General features: G+C 40.6%; 1 protein-coding gene and 1 long non-coding RNA gene across 2 annotated transcripts in view; both read left to right on the top strand.

Annotated features, from left to right (window-relative positions):
* Positions 1-10,382, top strand: part of LOC149409236 (uncharacterized) — a 62,207-nt gene extending 51,825 nt beyond the window's left edge. The window contains exon 3 of the long non-coding RNA XR_016305240.1: positions 10,238-10,382. This is a non-coding gene — a long non-coding RNA (uncharacterized LOC149409236). The remainder of the gene's footprint in view (positions 1-10,237) is intronic.
* A 455-nt stretch (positions 10,383-10,837) lies between these two features.
* LOC149409235 (uncharacterized) lies at positions 10,838-11,907 on the top strand. The gene is made up of 2 exons (XM_089650054.1): positions 10,838-11,209; positions 11,842-11,907. Exons 1-2 carry the CDS (start codon positions 10,838-10,840, stop codon positions 11,905-11,907), a joined length of 438 nt encoding a protein of 145 aa, XP_089506180.1.
* Positions 11,908-22,076: the final 10,169 nt, after the last annotated feature.

Raw genomic sequence — 22,076 nt, 5'->3', positions numbered from 1 at the left:
TATGTGGCGGAGAACTGAGCGCAGCTTTAAGATGTGGAAGTTGGTGCGCAGTTCGGCCATCGTCGTCTCCACACTCGCATGATCGGCTCGGGTGTGGTATTGTTGCACAAGCAGCCGGGTGTAGCTGTCACCACCGTCCAGGATTATGGGTGACTCGGGTACTCCCTTCACTCCCTTGACTCTCGAGCCCATTCTGAGCACCCCGTTGTGGATGTGGGGTGCGAGGGAGACGAGGCGACTGCTGCTGGGCACGGCCTGCCCCGAGTGGAGCTGGCGTAGCTCTGCTCCAAAGGTTGCTCCCTGGGAGTGCCTTATCCACCGCCATTCTGCGGCCCGGAGCTCCTGCAGGACTAGGGGGCCCTCGGCTGGCCTAGCGGGTCCCTGGTGGCATCGCCGAATGAACCGCAGCATCCATGCTGTGGCCCGGATCAATCGGTTCCAGGACGAGAACCGCAGGATGGAGGGCAGCCCGTCCTCCACGGCGAGAGTAAGGCCCACAAAATTTGGCCGCCTTTCCAAAATCTCGTCACCCGGCTGTTGGCTCTGCCGTTCCTGGGGCCATTGGTTACTCGGCGCTGTCAGGAAGGGAGGGCCGGTGAACCACCTTCCACTCTGGGTGAGGTCCGGTTCCTCCAGGTCCCGGGTTCCGATGTCGGCTGGGTTCAGCTTGGTCGGGACCCAGCGCCAGCTGGCGATATCGCACAGCTCGTCAATCTCCCCCAACCTGTTTGCCACAAAGGTTGAGTAGCTGCGGGGGTCCGTACGGAGCCAGCACAGCACCGTGGTGGAGTCAGTCCAGTATGAGGTGGAGGTGATAGGAGCCTGGCATTCCCTTCGAAGAGTGTCAGCCAGGCGGGCAGCCATGAGCGCAGCCTGCAGCTCAAGGCGGGGAATGGAGAGCGGTTTCAGCGGTGCCACCTTGCACTTGCTGGACAAAAATGCGGCGGTGCTGCTTCCCTCTCCCGTAGTCTCCACTAGATAGGCCACGGTACAGCAGGCTGCCTCAGACGCATCGCAGAAGAGGTGTAGAGCGAAGGAGTGGGCCTTGCTCAGCAGGCAACGCCGCGGTATGCGGATGCTCAGGCCTTGGAGCATTTTGATCCACTCGGCCCACCTTGCTGCGTGCGCCTCGTGGATGCGCTCATCCCAGCCGACGCTGGACCTCCAGACATCCTGCAGGAGAATTTTTGACCGCACCGTGAGGCAGGCCACGAAGCCCACGGGGTCAAACACCCTCATGACCGTGCTCAGCAGCTGCCTCTTGGTTGGGTGCCGGATGAGCTCGGCCTTCTCCGTCTCCTTGAACTCATACATGAATGTATCGTTGACGGGATCCCACGACAGGCCGAGCACCTTCTCGGTTTCACAGGCGCCGCTGCTGATGGCTATGGCCGCCTTGGCCCTCTTCTCTGCCGGCACGCTTTGGATTGCAGCGGGTGCGTTGGAGGCCCAGCTTGCCAGGTGGAAGCCTCCCCGGGATAGGAGGGTGCTGACGCCTTGTACCAGTGCCGCAGCCTCGCTCACGGAATCGGCGGCGTCCAGGTAGTCGTCCATGTAGAATTTAGAACGCACTGCTGCGGCGGCGGCGGGGAATTCTGCGGCGCCTTGGTCGGCCACCCTGTTGCGGACATATTGCGCGCTGCTGGGAGAGCAAGTGGCCCCAAACATCATTGAGGACAGCTTGTATGTGGTCGCTGCCTCTAGTGGACCGGCTCGCCATAAGAAGTATTGCGCTATTTGGTCCTCCGCTTTTATTTTGATGCGGAGGAACATCTCCTCTATGTCGGCGGCTATGGCGATCTTGCCCTCCCGGAACCTCAACAGGTTGCCCAACAGGGATGACAGCAGGTCGGGCCCGGTTAACAGCCGGTCGTTCAAGGAGGTTCCCCGGCAGCGGCTGGCGGCGTCAAAAACAACTCGCAATTTCCCGGGGCTGTTCGGGTTGGTGACCGCGAAGTGGGGCAGGTACCACCTCCGCCGTGACGGTACGCTAGCCTCGGCGTCGGGTACCTTTACTGCGTACCCGCGCTCTATCAGGTGCGAAATTTTGGCCGCGTACGCTGCCGCCAGTTTGGGGTCGCTTTTCAAGCGCTTCTCGAGGGCGTTGAGGCGGTTTACGGCGCACTGCCGGTTGTTGGGCAGCCACACGTCGTCCTCTCTCCACAGCAGCCCGGTCTCCCACCGACCCGAGTCCAGCGGGCGCGTTGTTTGTTCCATGATGCGCTCGGCGCGGCGTATGTCGGCGGACACCCGGCTCACTGCGGTCACGCCCAGCGAGTCAACGGAAAAGTGCCTTCGTATGAGCTCGCTGATTTCGCTCATTTCAGCCGTCTCGCCGATCATGTTTAGCGTGGTACCGCTATCCACGTCCCGCCGGGTGCCCCCATGTTGAATCCAGCCGAGCGCCGTCCGTGACGTCATGCGGCCGCCATCCTCTTCTTGGACCTCCCGTGACACGATCAAATGAACATTGTCCTGGCCGATTAATAGCCGTGGTTTCACTTGCCGGCGGCCGGCCACTGTTTGTCGCGGGAGGTCCAGGTCGGACACTGTGTGAGCCACCATCGCGTATTCACAGCCGTCACCGCGCACTGACAACTTGACCCGCTGCGACTTGGCATCCGACGAACACATGCCGTTGGCGCCGTGAATGCGCAGGCCGCGGATCGGCCCCGCAGCCCCAACAATGTCTGCCACTTCGGCGTCAACGAGGGTCACCGTCGAGCCCTCGTCGAGCAGCGCGTGCACGGTCACTTGGCCCCCGGGGCCGCACAATGTCACAGGTAACACTTTAAGCAGCACCTGGTCCGATGCTGATACTCGTCCTTGCTGTAGAATCCGGGTCTGGTCGTAGGGGGCAGAGAGGTCCGGGGTGAGGCGAGGGTCAGAAGAAGAAGAGAAGGCGAGTAGAGTCAGAAGTCGGAGCGAGGTAGAAGGCAGAGCAGAGAGAAGTATTGTTAGAGCTGGTACAATCATGAGAGCATTTAATTCGGGCACGATTATTAGAGTCGTGCTTATACGAGAGGGAACGTTCGGCCCCGGCCCGAAGCAAGGGGCCGTGCGCCGTCGTGGCGTGCGAGGTGCTTCGCCGTCAGAACTTTCCCCAAGCGCGATTCTGAGGATCGTGTCTGAACAAAGAGAGGCCGTGGTCGCGTTCGACCACGAGCCCGAAATTACCGGCCGAGAGGCGGTAGCTAGCCCGGCGGCGGGCCGCGGGCGCGTCACAAAACACGGGCCTCGATTCCAGGAATCAAAGAGAAAGCAGGCCCGTGTGAGCGTCGCTCGGCCAGCGAAGGCCGCCGGGGTCCTATAAAACGGGAAACAGTCCCTTGAAAAGTTAGATATCCAGCAACCACCACCAGCTCTACACTTCTCTCTGCTCTGCCTTCTACCTCGCTCCGACTTCTGACTCTACTCGCCTTCTCTTCTTCTTCTGACCCTCGCCTCACCCCGGACCTCTCTGCCCCCTACGACCAGACCCGGATTCTACAGCAAGGACGAGTATCAGCATCGGACCAGCTACAACGGCTACAGAGACGCCCCGCTCTACTCCCCGACGCCACTGAAGGACGACGCCTTCTGCCTCCACGGATTGGGATCACCGGCCCCATTTACAGTCTTGTGTGTCATACAATTCTGTCTGGCACAATTGTTGTTGCAAAATTTACATTTCTGTGACTCAAATTCGCTTCCTATAGATCGTCTTTATAAAATAAGGTTAGTTTTAAATCACACCCGAACACTATTTAAGGAGTCTGTGATACCTTATGAAGACTTATGTATAGATGAAAGTATCATTGTTTTCAAGGGTAGGCTAATTTTTAAGCAATATATTCCATCAAAACGACATCGCTTTGGAATCAAAATGTTTGTTTTGTGTGATGTGAAAACTGGATACATTCTAGATTTCATAATTTACTGCGGAGAAGGCACGGAAATTACAGATGAACAAAACTTGGGAATAACCGGCGCTGTTGTTACTACACTCCTAACTGATTATTTTGGCAAAGGGCACAATTTATGGTGTGACAATTGGTACTCAAGTCCAAATTTATTCAATTTTTTGCATTCGAAAAAAACAAATGCCTGTGGGACGGTAAAAAAGAACCGGAAGGAAATGCCAAAATTTATTAAACTGAAAAAAGGCGAATTTGAGTCAAAAAGCCGCGGTCCCCTTTTAGCATTAAAATGGTGTGATAAAAGGGATGTACATATGCTAACTACCTTGCACGATAACTCATTTAAGGAAACCAGTAAAATAAATCACCAAACTAAACAACCCATTCGCAAGCCTGCCTGTGTCATTGATTACAATAAATCTATGGGAGCTGTTGACAAAAGCGACATGATGCTGAGCAGTTTATCCTGTATGAGGAAGACCATAAAATGGTATAAAAAAGTATTTTTTCACATACTTGACCTATATTTATTGAATTCATTTATTTTGTACACCCAAGTGACAGGTATAAAAAAATCTCTAGCAGATTTTCAATTGGCGGTTATTATGCAACTAGTTGAGAAATATAAACCAGAGATTTCTCAAATACCAGAGCCTAATACATCAGCCCACCTCAACCCGTTTCGGGTTTTGCCTAAATATGCCGCTAAGCATATGGCCGAATTGATTCCATCAACTGGCAAAATAAAAAAACCGCGTAGACGATGTCGTGTATGCCGATTGAAAAATAAAAAAATGCAGTTAACGAGATACGTATGTAAAGAATGTGGTGTGTCTTTATGTATCGAACCCTGTTTTAAAGTTTACCATAGTTCCAAAAAAATGTGACAGACAGAGATTCCTCTAAAGTGCTTAAAAAACAATATTTATTAAGTGATATAAAATTTATGTGTTATTTTTAAGTGTTGAGTTTAGAAAAGAGTTTGAGAAAAAGTTTTCAGAACTAAAAATGTTAAGTGATCATGGTGTCCCACTTATGTCTATCAACGCAGTGGCCTAAGTACACACACGGCGAGTGAATGGCGGGACCACATTCAAAAGATACGGTACGTCTTTGTATGAAATTTTATGTTTTTGTTTTTATAAACATCTAAGAGTGTTGAAACACGAGGATTTGTTTTCATATTGTGGAGAATAATCTGTTCTGTCTATATAGTCCAATAAATAATGCCAGAATGCTATAATTTGACATTTAATTGCGTGCATAGGTATTTGAAAATATGTACCGCGTACGGGTATAGATAAAACGGAGCAAATTAACGCGTTCAAAAGGTTAAGGAACTTACATAAAAAATGACATTATGAAGTAATCAGCTTCCAGCATCCAGCACTTCGGCAGCTCAAGCAGAAGACGGAGATTTTCCGGCAGCTTCAGAAGAAGACGGAGATTTTCCAGCAGCTTCAGCAGAAGACGGAGATTTTCCAACAGCTTCAGCAGAAGACGGAGATTTTCCAGCAGCTTCAGCAGAAGACGGAGATTTTCCAACAGCTTCAGCAGAAGACGGAGATTTTCCAGCAGCTTCAGCAGAAGACGGAGATTTTCCAGCAGCTTCAGCAGAAGACGGAGATTTTCCAGCAGCTTCAGCAGAAGACGGAGATTTTCCAACAGCTTCAGCAGAAGACGGAGATTTTCCAACAGCTTCAGCAGAAGACGGAGATTTTCCAACAGCTTCAGCAGAAGACGGAGATTTTCCAACAGCTTCAGCAGAAGACGGAGATTTTCCAGCAGCTTCAGCAGAAGACGGAGATTTTCCAGCAGCTTCAGCAGAAGACGGAGATTTTCCAGCAGCTTCAGCAGAAGACGGAGATTTTCCAGCAGCTTCAGCAGAAGACGGAGATTTTCCAACAGCTTCAGCAGAAGACGGAGATTTTCCAGCAGCTTCAGCAGAAGACGGAGATTTTCCAGCAGCTTCAGCAGAAGACGGAGATTTTCCAGCAGCTTCAGCAGAAGACGGAGATTTTCCAGCAGCTTCAGCAGAAGACGGAGATTTTCCAACAGCTTCAGCAGAAGACGGAGATTTTCCAGCAGCTTCAGCAGAAGACGGAGATTTTCCAGCAGCTTCAGCAGAAGACGGAGATTTTCCAGCAGCTTCAGCAGAAGACGGAGATTTTCCAGCAGCTTCAGCAGAAGACGGAGATTTTCCAGCAGCTTCAGCAGAAGACGGAGATTTTATGTGTTCTTCTTTAATTTGACGTTCCTGTCGGTTTAATGTGCCGTAGAAGTCCCTTGTCTCAATTCGCTTCCTTGTGAATTAACAATTTCACCAATTGTACCGTTAAACCCTGTTAGAGTTCCTCAATCTTTCAGGAAATATTTTTTCGAGGATCCCGCTTCTGACACCACTTTAATGTTAAGGTCCGGTAGGTGATTGTCAATGTTAATTCAGTACTCGGTATAAATTCTGTATATAGTTTATTTATCGGTATTACGTTACAGGAATGCACGGACAGCGATACTGTCTGGTCCGGCTACAATGTTCACTCTGGTGCTTCTTCTCTATATTTCTCTTATATAATAAATAATTATCTAATATTAGAACTAACAATATTGTTCTTATAACTATGTACTTATTGATTAATAGGGTCCAATTAGGTTTATTGCAATCTATATGTACTTATTGATTGCTAGGTTCCAACTAACTAGTTGTTACAAATATTTACTTATTATTAATAGGGTCCAACTGATTGTTGTTATAACTACGCATGCACAAGAATATTGATAACAATGATAACAAATGATAGCATGGGTTGCATTGGTACATAACAATAGCTTCATAATTCATTTGGCCTTCTCTCTTCTTGGAAGAAAGCTTTCGTAGCATAATGTTTTATATTCAGAGATTGAATCAAATTTAAATTGCAAACTTTAAAATGCTTATCTCTATCAAAGGTTAAATTCTTTATTAAATGAAAAAATATGTCAGATCAGATAAATTATTATTTAACAGATGGCCTTGAATTAACATAGGTAATTTCAAATAATTTACCTGCACAGTAAATTCCTTACAAAGATAATTTTGAAGGTAGATCAATAAATACTACTTTATTTATAAACCAATTCCTAGAATTCAACGATTTACAAATAAAATTGTATGTGGACAGTTTGTGTTAACGGTTTAACATATTTTTAATATGTTTAAATAAAAGTTTCTCTGTTAATTTTAACATTCTATACCTTTTTTTTTTGGTTTTAGGCATTTCACCCTGAAAAGAGTGCTTTGTGCCGGTAACAGTTAAAAATAACAATTTAATCATTGGACTCATTTAGATCGCTAAAACAAATTAAACATTGGACTCATTTAGATCGCTAAAACAAATTAAATGTTGAATTCATTCAGGTTAATAAACTTACATAACCACTCGAACGATCGCGCGTCAAAAAACTTTTTTCTCCGATTGCTCGCGGTTTTTTGGCGACGATTTTGAATATTTTCCGCCAACATTAAAAAAATCAAACCTCCGAATTTTAATACGGAGACATAAAACTGATTGTAGTGCTATACAGCCAATGAATTCACCTATATTTTAATAATTATTCTATATTTTTAGAATTGATAGATAAATTATTAAAAAATCTTAAACTTTATAAATGCGCGAAATTTGCGTTTTTGTGATTTGAAATTGCCGCCAGTGGCAGTTTTAAAAATCTTTATAGAATATTTTCTACGTTTTTATGTTCTCTATGGCCTGTTTGATAATCACAGATGCAAGAATGTAAAAGAAAAATATTTTTTTGCATGTTAAGATCTCTTCAAAAGTTTGGTCAGAAAATAATTTTGTAAAATTTGAGTGCGTGACGCGTCAAAATTGAAATCACTGTATTATGCTATATAATAAATTTACCACAAAAACTGGTATAACGTTAGGAAGATACATTAACTGTCTACAAGTATTAATAAGCATAGTCGCCGTGTTGGCTTTATTTTATTCATTTGATGAATTATACAGAGCCTATTTCACGATGTCAAAATCATGGTGCTACTTTTTAAATAATTGTAAATTAGAACTGGAGATTTGTAACCATGTTTTTATATTACGTGCAAAACGAGGAAATAAGGCTTAAAGTGAGATATATATCATAGATATAAACATTGCCAATATTTCAGGGGGATACTTTGAAAGTTGATGAAATTCACCAATATTTGACGAAAAATCACTTCTGACAGCTACCTTAAGGTCAATCTACATAGGTTAAATCGGAATATGTAAAATGATGATAAATTTGTATATATGTATATATCAAACCTTTGTATGACCGTAGAATGGCAAATAAAATCATAGTGATAATTTTATATCTAAACGCAAAGGTATCGAAAAAAATGGGGGATGGAAAATAATTGATGGAACCAATAATTGATTTATTTATTAAGCCCTTATATCCTTTTAAATCAATATTACAGTTGTATGGTTACAATGAAAGAGCAGTATATTGATTTAAACATTGTTTTCACACTTTGTCATAATAAAAATATATTCAGTTTATTGGTTTATTCATAATTTAAGAAAATCAATACATAATAATATCATTGTGCCTCGCTATAGAGTGAGATTCTGAGTATCGCTCTGGTGAGGGACCACCATTCAGAATTGAACATTGCTTGAATTGGCTTAGTTATGTTTAGTGACTAGATCTGGAAAAGCCTCTTTACAGAAAAATTGACAAAATATAATTAAGACATAAAAATAAAACGAGTTATTTAATGTGTACAATAAACAGGGAAAAATTAGAATACCTGTGCATTTGTTCATGCATATTTCAATGATCAGAATTGAAATATACATATTAAATGTCCACCGAACCTCATCATATAGAACCTTTGAGGACAACATAACATGAGACGTGAGTATGCGGAAAGAAATGATTAAGTCCAACCATCCAGGCCATCATAATTGATGTTCAAACAAATTTAATTAAATTTATAAATTTTAATTTCATAACTAAAAAACCAAAAAAGAAAAAAATTAAATAAAAAAAAACCCTCAGCAAATCTATATTGTAGTGTGATATGGCTTCATGCAATCATAGCATAATGCCACATCACACTTTGTAAGGGTCCTTTTGAAAATGTTATTTATGCTGCACCACGCACATTTCACCTTTTTCCCGCTACGGACCACGAAGTGGTTGCCTTTCAGGATAGGTCGCAGAGTCTTTCCTTCAGCTATTAGGCCAATGGTCCGCACAGTCGTGTCAATTTGACTACGACAGAACAGCAGAAGGAGTTCATCCGCAACCTCACTCCTGAAGTTTCGGTACAAAATGCGTTTATTTTCCTTGCGGAGCTTTGAGCGGTACAATATATACGCATTCTGCACCGAAACGCTTAGTAGTCTCCTGAAAAGCTTCTTGTACCAGACCAGGTTTCGCTGTCGTTCAATGGGGAAGCCTGACAAAAGCTGATCTTTTCGGTCAACCCCCCCCCATTACCTTGTTATAGTCTAGTACGAGTTGAGGTTTGTAAGTCTGATTGATCTGCATACCTGTTGGTCTCTCTCGCGATCAGTTCAACGAAATCTGCATCAAAGACTTTAAGAAAGGTTTGCCCATTTCGTCGCTATTAAAAGTTGGTCTTGGCGTGCCTGTGAAAGTCTCCCTTATCCCGTAAGATATCATTAGACCTGTGGGGACTACTTTAACTCATCCCACATATGACAACATTAAAATAATTACTCCGCCACCTGAAGCCCCGGGAGAGCTCGGTACGGACGGGAACGCAACTCTCTGGCATTCTAGTTTCAACTTTCGACCAAACCACCATTCTCCACTACCACCGTCTCTGCGTTCACTTTACTTGTAAATTCATTCTCGCAAATAAATTCAACAAAGATCGCAGACCTTTATCTTTCAATCATCAGAATTCCTTGAACACAGATTTACGATACCGGCAGCCATCGTAAATTACATTTATCCTGCCATACTGGTGATCCCGACTTTACACAGCCATACTGGTGATCCCGACTACACGCTGCCACACTGGTGACCCTCGACATTTCTGGTGATAATAATTTTTAGTGGACACGGTAGGTCGATCGTTGAAGCTGGAATCCTGGACAATCGAGTAAGTAACTTCCAATCTCATTACTTACAATCTCATTTTCAACATTTTCAAGTCCAGTATATTTATTAGAGTCTGATTGTCGAATTATAAAGCACATTTCAAAAAAAAAACATTATTGTCCCACCAATTCTAATAATTAAGTATATCAAATATACCCACTAATCTGAACCAAAAAACTCGTATATTCGAATAGTATAGTGCCAAAAAATCTCAATTTCAGTGAAACACCGCACCAGCAGCTGCAGACCAAGCATCAAATTCACCGCAGAACGCAACAATTTCTGCAGACCAACATCAATTTCATCGCAGATCAAGGATCTACCGGATTTACTACGCAGGCAGAACTTCAGTTCCGGACCTCGTAACATCCGCCTCAAAATCAATGCCCAGTAATCAACACCAAGTAACGAACCATAATTAATCCTACATACAGTGATTTTACAGTTAAATTTCCGAAAACGAACATTCTAAAATAACTTTAAAAAAAAAATTTTTTTGCAAGTGTACAATATTGTTACATGTCTATTAAATTAAGTGACCAGACAAGTTGAACTCGTCACAGTACATTCACATTATTTACATTGTATGCACTCTAGATTAAGGGATTTTTGAAATTTCCGGATACCATCAATCTAACATTTTTGAATTTTAAATTTTTTTTCTAAATCTAAATTTACTGTCGTCATTGCTTTTGTTTCCTTGCTATTTTTACACATACATCTGCCTATTTTATACTGCCTATTGCTTGCCGTATTATCAAAACAATATGTCATTCGAGAATAACCAGACATCGAACGAAATCCACGGTAATAATTCCACAATGGACACAACAATAAACTCTGTCTCGGTTAAACTACCCGCGTGCTGGCGCGACAACATTGCACTTTGGTTCGCACAAGCTGAAAGCCAATTTTCTAACTCAAGACTAAAGGATGACCTCACCAAGTACAACATTATTGTTGCCGCTTTGGATATGGAGACCCTCAGGACCGTAAGCGACATCGTCATCAATCCTCCTGCAGCAGACAAGTACACTCATCTCAAATCAGCACTCATCGAGAGATTACAAGATTCTGAAGAAAAGCGACTCACTCGTCTTCTAACCGGACTTCAGCTCGAGGACAGGAAGCCTTCTGGACTGCTTCGACTCATCCATGAACTCGCTGGTCCCGGGCTATCGGAGAGCCCAATCGTACGCGTACTTTGGCTACAAAGACTCCCGCAACACATTCAGGCCATTCTTACCGCACTACCCGACGACAATCTGTTGCAACTAGCATCCACAGCAGATAAAATCTCGGAAGTTTATCAAAAATCTGAATGTGAAACTATGGACAATAAACATTATAATGGCATCCCGAACTCGAATCCAAACATCAGTGCTATATTACAAAATTTACAAGAACAAATTTCGGCACTCACTCTAGAAGTCAGTCGACTTAAAACAACTCGGAGAGATGATCATGGACAGGCAAACATTAATTTCGAAAACCGAAATCCCAGCACCCGCCGCGAATGGCGTCATCCATCGACATCATACCCAAATTCCGCGCACCGACCTCGTTCTAGGTCACGCGGTAGCCAGTTAAACACCAATAACACGACACTCGGCTACTGCAGTTACCATGCAAAATTCGGTAACAAATCATATAATTGCACCAAACCATGTACCTTTATTAATAATAAGTCAAGAAACTACAATGGAAAACCCGCAGTAGAGACGTGCGATTTTCCTCAAAAAACTTGTCGTCTCTTCATTCACGAACTCGTGACGCGACAGAAATTTTTAATTGACACTGGTGCTGACGTATCTGTTCTCCCAAGATCATGCGGGAACACGACCAATACGGTCACCACAGATACATGCCCCACCACATTATACAGTGCTAGTGGGAAACATATAAAAACATATGGTACAAAAACCATAAATCTCCAATTTGGCCTCCGCCGCGATATGAAGTGGAAGTTCATCATCGCAGACGTCTCGAAAGCCATTTTAGGAGCAGATTTCTTACACTTCTTCAACTTAAGCGTCAACTTGAAGAAAGGAACCCTAACGGACCAGTCAACAGGATTGCAGATTAGAGGAGTTTCGCTGCAAGGACCCTCATCTGGCATTTCAACGCCGCCATACTGGTGATCCCGACGTTCACGCTGCCATACTGGTTAATTAAAATAATTACTCCGCCACCTGAAGCCCCGGGAGAGCTCGGTACGGACGGGAACGCAACTCTCTGGCATTCTAGTTTCAACTTTCGACCAAACCACCATTCTCCACTACCACCGTCTCTGCGTTCACTTTACTTGTAAATTCATTCTCGCAAATAAATTCAACAAAGATCGCAGACCTTTATCTTTCAATCATCAGAATTCCTTGAACACAGATTTACGATACCGGCAGCCATCGTAAATTACATTTATCCTGCCATACTGGTGATCCCGACTTTACACAGCCATACTGGTGATCCCGACTACACGCTGCCACAGACCAATCGAAAGAGTAACCTTCAGGCGGCAGAATCGAACGCATTGCCTCACTATCTACCTGGTCTTGTCTACTAAAGTCTATGGGAGTTAGGTGAAACGTTGATAATATTATGATAAGGTATTGGTGGCATGTATCCTCATCGCTCTCTTCGTGGTCGACGTCGCTCGCTTCGTCATATCGTCGCTCGATCTGTCCATATCCATTTCTGAAACAACAGAAAACCCAAATTAATTTAATGTGTCTATATTACGATAACCCACTGCCTCTGGTACGGCTTTTGACTCGCAATACGATGGTCGCGGGATCAAATCAAATAAATTATATTTGAATAATTAGTGTTATTTTCACACAAAATTCATTAAAAATAATATATGTTATATTTGCGGCACGTTCCAGAGTGGAAGATACCCATAGTATCGCCCTGGTGTAAGACCCCATTCAGAATTGAAACGTTGCTTGAAATGGCTTTAGCCGTGTTTGGTGACCAGTTCTGAATAGCCAGGTACTTTTCCACCTCCCTCTTCCACACCTCCTTCCCCTACCCGCTACCTTCAGCCTCACAACATACCCCGATTGGGGATGCCATAGTCTCACTGGCTCCATACGGTTGGGAGCAATTGATACTCATGTGCGGTAAGCACATAAAAAAATATATATCTAATGATTTTTCACGGGTCTGCGTTAGTATTTAAATTGTGGTTGATAAAAAAGGCTCTTGTGAGGTATTCATATAAAAAAATAAATAAAAAGTTAATCAAATACTTGAGGCGGGCAATGTCAGGAGTCAGAATAGCACAGTCAGGTAGGTATGGAATGAAGAAAAGAGTGTGTGTGCCAAGATCGAGTTGCATGGTGGTTCATCCTCTCTGCCTACCGAAATGGCGTGAAGGTAAGTTAGTTAGTTTTATAACTCACGGTTTCCAAGTACAGACTCTTCTAGTACAGCTGCCTCGTCCACGTTACTGTTTCTGCCCATGTCTGACTCTGAAATAAAAGAAAACACAAATTTACAGTAGAATTTGGATATAATGACTTTGCATTTAACGGTCTACTGTTTTAAGTGACGATAATGTAAACTCTAGTAAGGTTTCATAGCTTTTAGTAGGAAAACGTATCCGTTTAAAGTGACCAACTACGTAAAGCGACCTATTTTAATGATAATTTGTCCGGTTACAAAACCCACCTACCAATACAGCCTCGCTTTGACTAGGAAGCTCGACACAATGAGTCCCGTGAAGCGAAAGTGTTTTTTCAATTTAAGAAAAAAATGCTGTATTACACCGTTTAGAAGCCGGTGAATCAAATGTAATCCTCGCAAAGAAGTTCGGCATGTCTTATTTCTCACTCTGCAATACCCGTTACAGAAAAAAAAAATGTGTAATGATGCATCCACGTCATAACAACAATACATTTTGTATGTTTGTTATGTGGAATTTTTAAGTACTATGCTTATTTCCTGCCAATATACCAACAGTGAAACTGTGCTAGGGATATCAATATAAAATATAGATAATTGATTTTATATTGAGCCCCTGGTTTGACATTTAAAAAAATAAACTCACCGTTCCCAAACGCCGACAATTCTTCGTAGAATGGCAAGTCCACCCACAGCTCGCTGTGATAGCCGGCCTCCGGAGAGAAGAGTTCCCCACTCCGCGATGTCCCAGGTAACGGCTCGGGAGATGCTGCACGGATAGGCATAATTGGTGCATTGGGAGCCGTTGATTGGGTGTGGACATCCACGGTGGTGGTACGGGTCGTGGCAACGGTGAAGACGTCCCTTGTGAAAAGGGACACGTTGTTCTCTCCGGAGATGGAATTCTGAAAACATTTACATAAATCATATAAATTGTTCTCATTCACGTGTGAAACAGTAAGTACAGTATGTAAATAAACAGTAAAATATGCACTGAATGTGCCAAATGCACAGAGCGCTGATCTTACCAACTCTCACTGTAAGTGTGGAACGCTGTCAGGAAAAAACAATAATATTGTATCAAGCATCTAAATACGATTGCTTACTTTTGTTTAGTTTTTCTTGGAGGTGCGGTAGGGAGCAAAATGCGCGCCGCCTGCTTCTTGAATTTTCGGCTTTCCAGCTCTAGCCGGAAGGAAGCAGGCAGGGCCCTAACAGCCTTTAGGGCCTTGACGCGATCCTCTCGCACCAGTAGCAAAGCAGGGTCGCTGTTTAAATAGATACAAATATATGATGAGTTCAACGGCCACAGCAAAGTACTTTCATAAAAAAACATTAAAAAATACTAACACTCCAGACGAGGCTGCAATTGCAGCTCTGCGTTGACGTCCACGTGCAGGTAGTCCGGCACCAGCTCGTACTCCACCTCTCCCTCTTCCTCTGCCACCTCTTGCAGTCAGCACCACTCTATATATTTTAAATTGAAAACACTTAATGTAAGTAATGTAAAATGTAAAATGTTTAAATTTTGTTAAATATTGCACTAATATAAAATTTGAAAATAATTATTGGGTCGTGGAGTGATCCCTTTCCCTGGACGACAGCTGTTTCTGCACAAATTTGGTAAAAGTAAACAAATTAATTAATTATACAACTAAATTACTAAATTTTTATTGTGTGACGAAGGCTTTACACCATTTTACATGTGAAAAAGAGTCAACTTTTTGACATATGACTTAAAATAATTGGTTAGCAAATATCTGAATTAATAATGAACCAATTCAAATAAAACTTATATATATCTCTTTGTTTTGAATCACTGTGATGGAATATCTATATTTCAAATGCGCGAGTGCAGTATTTAAGACATTATTGTAAATCAAAAACAGATGACGTCTTCAGTTGACGTAATCTTACACAAAAACTTCAACCAAAACAATATAATACAAACAAACGAATTAAAAACGCATTTCAAAGATAGATAAGTCAATCATGATTACACAGATATATAATTATGCGTTAAAAACCCAATAAATTAATTACTTACGGCATTTTAGGAAGAGTCCAAAATTTCGTGAATGTTGAAAATTTATAATTATGTTTTTGACAGGACGCCATAAAAAAACCGCGAAAACTCGTTAAATAACACTTCAAAGACAACGGATAAGTTCATAGACAAAGAGAATATATTATCAGCTATTCGATAAAACAAGTAGCTGGCCATATAAACGTTTTAAATAATTACAATAAATATTTTACGAATGGTAGAAAAATCGGTCCATTTTTGGACCGATATCAATCGCAGAAAAATAAAAGTGGTCGATTTTTCGACCGAAATCGTTCCAGTGGATAAAGCTGTATGAACACGAGAATTGTTAAGAGATAAAAGGTATGAAATGTTAAGGGGGGACTGGTGTGTGATTTTAATAAGACGGCGGTATATGTTCTTGAAAGATGAATGATTTTTACAGTTAAGGGCCTTCCTTACTAGCGATCTCAATCGTTGTATGAAGAATCATGAATTGTCAGATTCAAACGACAATCTAAGTTATTAATCGTCAAAATATCGATAATGTAGCCACGCTAGGCTATCGTAAATACATTTTTCTGTCGAGATATATGTTTTTACTAACAATTTATTTTCGTTAAATACTATATAATGAACATCTAAGAATTCTCCAACTCATTCGGCTCTATGAGGTGGCCGTGAATGCACGTTTTCTACGGTCCGTCGTGTCAATATTTTTTCAAAGTTCGAAATTCCGCGTAATTATTACACTTCCATGAGACGTTTCAACAATATTCCACTCTATGCGTTGCGCGTAGGGACTATAATAGTGTGTCGCCTTTTTTTATGTTTCATCTGTGCGTTTCCGTCGAAGCTGTGTAGTGTCAAATAGTATTATTAAGAATCAATTTATTGTTAACATTTTTTTGGGTTTCTAGGTAATAAACAATTTAATATTATTAAGAATTAATATATTGTTAACATTTTTTCGGGTTTATAGGTAATAAACAATTTTATATTATTAAGAATTAATTTATTGTTAACTTTTTTTCGGGTTTCTAATAAATATAGTAATAAACAATTTGATGTTTTTAAAATATAAAAGTATATAAAATATTCCAGCACTTACAATAAAATAAAAGAAGCACATCGTATAAAAATGTTTCAGTCGAAAAGATCGAATGCCGAAATCACTTCGAAATTATTGCAAAAAACTTAAATCACTGTTAGAAGTATCCCTTAGCATTGAGGAAGATTGTGTCAAGCCGTATTTTACGCCTGAGAACGGCTGTACGTTGTGCAATAACGTACTGGAAGACTATGAATTAGGAAAAATAAAACAGTTTTATTTGAATATATTGAATGGTCCAAAACATGTATTTGGAGACCACTCACTATGCAAGGAACGGGCATACTTTTGCAAACGGGATACTGGCGACACTAATTACGTACCCAATATGACTTCGAGTTTGATAATGTCAAGAAACGCTTTTACAATTTTTGCATGCTACCCGAATTAATTGATCCTCGACATAATCGCTGCATGCCTATTAGAAATCCTGAGTATTTAGAAAAGTGCATAATAGCGAAAAGAAACAAAGTAAAATTGGTTTCAGCTAAAACCAAAACATGTAAAAAGGAATTGTTTCGAAGAAATCAATAACATTTTATTTCATTGAAGTGTCTTCAGAAGAAATTTCATTTATATTCCTAATGTATGTAGTCCACATTTTTAGAAATAGGGAAAAGGAGGGTTGGAAAGTTCCTGGCTATTCAGATCTAGTCACTAAACAACTAAAGAAACAAACTACCTTAAAAAATTGAAAATTAATAGTATTATTACTTCAATAGAAGAGAGTCCAAATATAATTACTAATCATATAAATTACTTCTTCAGTGACATTGGTCCAAGCTTCGCTAGTAATTTGTGCAGTGCTAATAAAACTATTGAGATGTGTCTGGTGAATGATTTTAAATCTGAACTTCACGTTACAGGGGACAATTTTTATTTTAAACCAACTAGCATTTCTGAAGTCACAAATGTGATAAATGATTTAAAAATGTCTTTCTCGTGCGGTATTGATTCTTTAAGTGTTATGGTGTATAAAATGCATGTATCCGAATTAGCTTGTCTCATATCTCACCTTGTAAATACAGGAGTTTTCCAATAAGAGGTGAAATTTTGATATTTAATCGTAAAATATCAATGGTTTCGTTGCTTGTGTGGCACGTAGCGCCGTCTTGTTGAAAGTAAACGTTGTCCAGATTAATACCATCCGATTCCGGCCATAAAACATCATTCATTTTTTTTCGGTAGCGCAGTCCATTCACTGTTGTCGATTCTGTTGCTCCAGCCTCATTTTCAAAAAAGTAAGGTCCAATGACTCCGCCGGACCATAAACCGCACCAAACAGTCACACGTTGAGTGTAAAGAGGCTTTTTAACAATAACTCTTGGGTTTTTCGAGCCTCAGATGCGACGATTTTGCTTGTTGACGAAGCCACCGAGGTGGAAATGGGCCTCATCACTCAAAATGATTTGCATTTGATTCACTCAAGTGAATTTTAATAAGTTCAATGCGTTGTTGAAGCGTGTATCGTTCCATTTTATTAATGGCGTTGTTTCTACTTGTCAAATGTCAAAAAATGACAGCTTCAAAAGTAACATCTACCGAAATAGCGGGCTATTCAAAATAACACCTCTTATTGGAAAACACTGTATTAGCTTCGAGAGTGGGATGTTCCCTTCTCATTGTAAGTAATTCCCCTTTTTAAATATGGAGATCGTCTAGATGTTAATAATGACAGACCTATATTCTTACTCAATACTCTTTCAAAAGTAATAGAGAGATTAGCTATGTCGAGATTGGTATCATTCTTAGAAACATATAATATACTCTCTAGCAATCAGTTTGGTTTCAGAGAGAATACAGGAACAAGTGATGTAGTGTTGAGGGTATTGTCCAAAGTCAAAGTCAAACATGAATACAATGTCCTGAAGGAGCTTGCAGAACTAGAAAGCATTACCATAGAAAAGTGTGGTCTTTTCATACATGAAGAGTATCCGTATATGGGTGCGACACCAGATGGAATTTCTTCTGAATACACCGTGATTGAAATTAAATGTCCTTTCGCAGCACGCAGCATGCTCATATAAGAAGCAGTAAAATCCAAAAAAATTATGTTAGCAAAAATGGAGAAATTCTGGTAAATACATCTCACGATTGGTTTTACCAGGTTCAGGGCCAATTACATGTAACAAAAAAAGCTATTTGTATGTTTGTTGTATGGACTGAACTCGGATAAAAATCGAAAAAATTTTACGGGATGACGAATTTCGGCAGACTAATATGGTTGAACAGCTGAATCGCTTTTAAAATTTTTGCATGCTACCCGAATTAATTGATCCTGGACATAATCGCTGCATGCCTATTATAAATCCTGAGTAATTCAAAGTGCATAATACAGAAAAGAAGTTAAGTAAAATTGGTTTCAGCTAAAACCAAAACATGTAAGAATTTTTAAGAAGATCAATAACATTTTCATTGAAGTGTCCTCAAAAGAAATTTCATTTATATTCCTTATGTATGTTGTTTACATTTTTAGAGATAGGGAGGATGGGGGGTTGGAAAGTTCCAGGCTATTCAGATCTAGTCACTAAACATATCTACGCCGTTCTCAAGCAACTTTCAATCCTGAATTATGGTCTCTCACCAGGGTGATACTGAACGTATCTTCCACTTTTGAACGAGGTACAGATTCATTATATGTAACTATATAAAATTTATTTTAATTCTATGATATGACATACTTATATAAATTAAATTAAATTTGTTTTGTCCTCGCCGGCTTTTGAACCCGTGACCTCAAATTAAACTATACAATTTAGTATTAACAGTGCCCCGCCGCACTGCGAAACCAGTCTGGAACAAAGGGAAGCCTTTTGTAACTCTTTATAATTGTAAATAATAAAAAGGGAAACACTTTGTTTACAGTCACTTTATTGAAATTTTTAACGTCTACCGGTTTCGGTACCTCCGTACCATCATCAGGACAGTTATAAAAATACTAACAAATACAGAATAATACACATATATATAAACAAATAGTTGAGAGAGAAAGAGATAAAAAACAGAGAGAGACAGTATCAGTTGTGGGCGGGAAGTGGGGAGTTAGGGATAACAGGAAACATATTTATTATAGGGCTGACCTATAATAAATATGTGTAAATATGACACCTAAGATGTCTAACCAGTTCGGGATTTTCAGAATTTGCAGAACATCTAATTAATAAAGATCATACTTTCAACCGTGACACGGGTATTAAAGTCCTTCACAAAAATGAGATAGGTTTACGACTTAACAACTTGGAAGCGTTGGAAATAAAAAAATCAGTCAATTCAAAGGCTGAAATTATCAATAATCAAATAAATTTAACGTTCAGCCCTATAATAAATATGTTTCCTGTTATCCCTAACTCCCCACTTCCCGCCCACAACTGATACTGTCTCTCTCTGTTTTTTATCTCTTTCTCTCTCAACTATTTGTTTATATATATGTGTATTATTCTGTATTTGTTAGTATTTTTATAACTGTCCTGATGATGGTACGGAGGTACCGAAACCGGTAGACGTTAAAAATTTCAATAAAGTGACTGTAAACAAAGTGTTTCCCTTTTTATTATTTAAAATGTCAAGTCACAATGTGTTTGCTTCTTTTGAAAAACTTTATAATTGTATTTATCAAAAAAAAAATCCAAATAAAAAGTTATATTAAATGTTGTTACTGAGAACCTCCTCCATGAATCAAGCTATTGTAATATTGCATTACATTCTAAAATATATTTTAACATAATTTTCATAATCACAATATCTTTAATTAATAATAATTTGTTTTGCTCTGTGCGTGTCTTGTATTGAATGGAACGCACCGGCCAGCTGCCAGGTGCAGCGAGTTTGATATTCGAATTCGCGCTAGTAACATTTAGTAGCGAGGGCCGTTAAAGAAAACGTGGTCGAGGGTTTCCTCTTCCACACCGCACTGGCAGACCGGATCATCCAAAACTCTAATTCTAGCCAAGTGGGATGCAATTGAACAGTGACCAATTCTCATTCTCGAAATACATGAAATGAATCGTTTTGACAGTTTTTTACCGTGAAACCATGGCTTAGCAGGAATATGGTTTTGAATTCCAGCATAGAAAGATCCAGTTATTATTTTGGAGACTGCCCAATTTTCTTCCCAGGCACGAGTCATGTTGGATTTAAGAATCGGGAAGACATCGGAGATAGGGATTCTAAAATTTAGTGGGATAGTTCCGGAATCTGAACCAGATTTGGCGAGAGAATCGGCCATCTCATTACCCTCTATACCCAAATGGGCAGGGACCCAGGCCAATATCGTCTCAAACCCAGATTCACTTAGAGAATTGAGGAGATTTTTAATTTTACATATAATATTGTCTTCCGGATAACATAGAATATTTGACATAATTTTAGTTAGAGCACTTAGCGAATCAGTACATAGTAAGGCTCGATGAATGTTGAGAACCTGGATTTGATTTAGCGCTTGTTCAATTGCAAAGCATTCAGCTGTAAATATGGAAACTTCTTTCGGTAATTTATAAGTGAGATTGATGTTGAATTCTGGACTATATATCGATGCTCCACATCTTTTATTTTCAAATTTGGAACCATCAGTGTAAAGGATGGAAAATCCAGGGAATTTTGAAGCCACAATGCTTTTAAAACAGTCATCCACATTATGAAATTTATTTGGGGAAGATAAAATATTCTTCCGAAAGTCTGATGTTATTGTGTTCGGCATAAAAGTGATTGCCTTAAATGGAATATTGTATATAGGAAGATTGGGAACTTCTTGAAGATATTGGAGGGAAGATGACAGAGAATTATAGAGATGAAAACTTTTAATTAGGAGAGGAAAACATTTTTTTTCACTCAATCTTTTGTTAGACTTCAAATTAACACTTAGCAGATTAAGACTTTGTTTAATAGGATGATGTGATAACGATAAAGCCTTGAAAATATATTTATTGGCATATTTAAGGCAATTGCCTTCTGAAATATAATGGAGGCTCCCCACATTCCACCTGAAGCGCATTAATTGGAGAAGACTTCATAGCTCCAATAATCATTCTGAGGGCTTTTGATTGAATTCTTTCCATTTTCTTATCTAAATATTTAGGGAGGGGGTCAAAAAGGAATGTGCCGTAATCCAAGTGGCTCCGAACTAGGGAATTATACATTAATTTAAGAGTGGTAGGATGAGATCCCTACCATACTCTGGAAACTGCTCGCATCATAGTAAGTCCCTTTTCGCACTTTGTAGAAATTATCTGAATGTGTGGAAGCCAGGAAAGTTTATGGTTCAAAAGAAGACCAAGGAATTTGATTTGAGTAGCGGTTGTGATGTTTGGATACTCACATAAAATAAACGAGACAAACATACTCCAAAAATTTTTTTGTTTAGAATATGAGAAGATTTATGGACAGACAGGCCTGGAGTAAACAGATTCCCACGGGAAAGGAGAGACCGGAGCGACAGTCGAGTTTGGAACTTGAGTGCGTTGACAGCTCCATGAAATCTATACAAATCAGAAGTGTTGTTTGAAATTACAGTTAATTATTG

Source organism: Hesperophylax consimilis, unplaced genomic scaffold, assembly GCF_061612785.1.
Source record: "Hesperophylax consimilis isolate HC1 unplaced genomic scaffold, BYU_Hcon_1.0 scaffold_33, whole genome shotgun sequence".
NCBI lineage: Eukaryota > Metazoa > Arthropoda > Insecta > Trichoptera > Limnephilidae > Hesperophylax > Hesperophylax consimilis.
Note: the sequence above shows the minus strand (reverse complement) of the source record. Positions and strands in the feature narration are given on the sequence as shown.

What these genes read in the sequence shown, in the direction of transcription:
- LOC149409235 (XM_089650054.1), top strand. Translation starts at nt 10,838, where the DNA reads ATGGACACAACAATAAACTCTGTCTCGGTTAAACTACCCGCGTGCTGG. An exon ending in GGCTATCGGAGAGCCCAATC is followed by an intron (nt 11,210 to 11,841) that starts GTACGCGTACTT and finishes TGTTCTCCCAAG; the next exon opens with ATCATGCGGGAACACGACCA.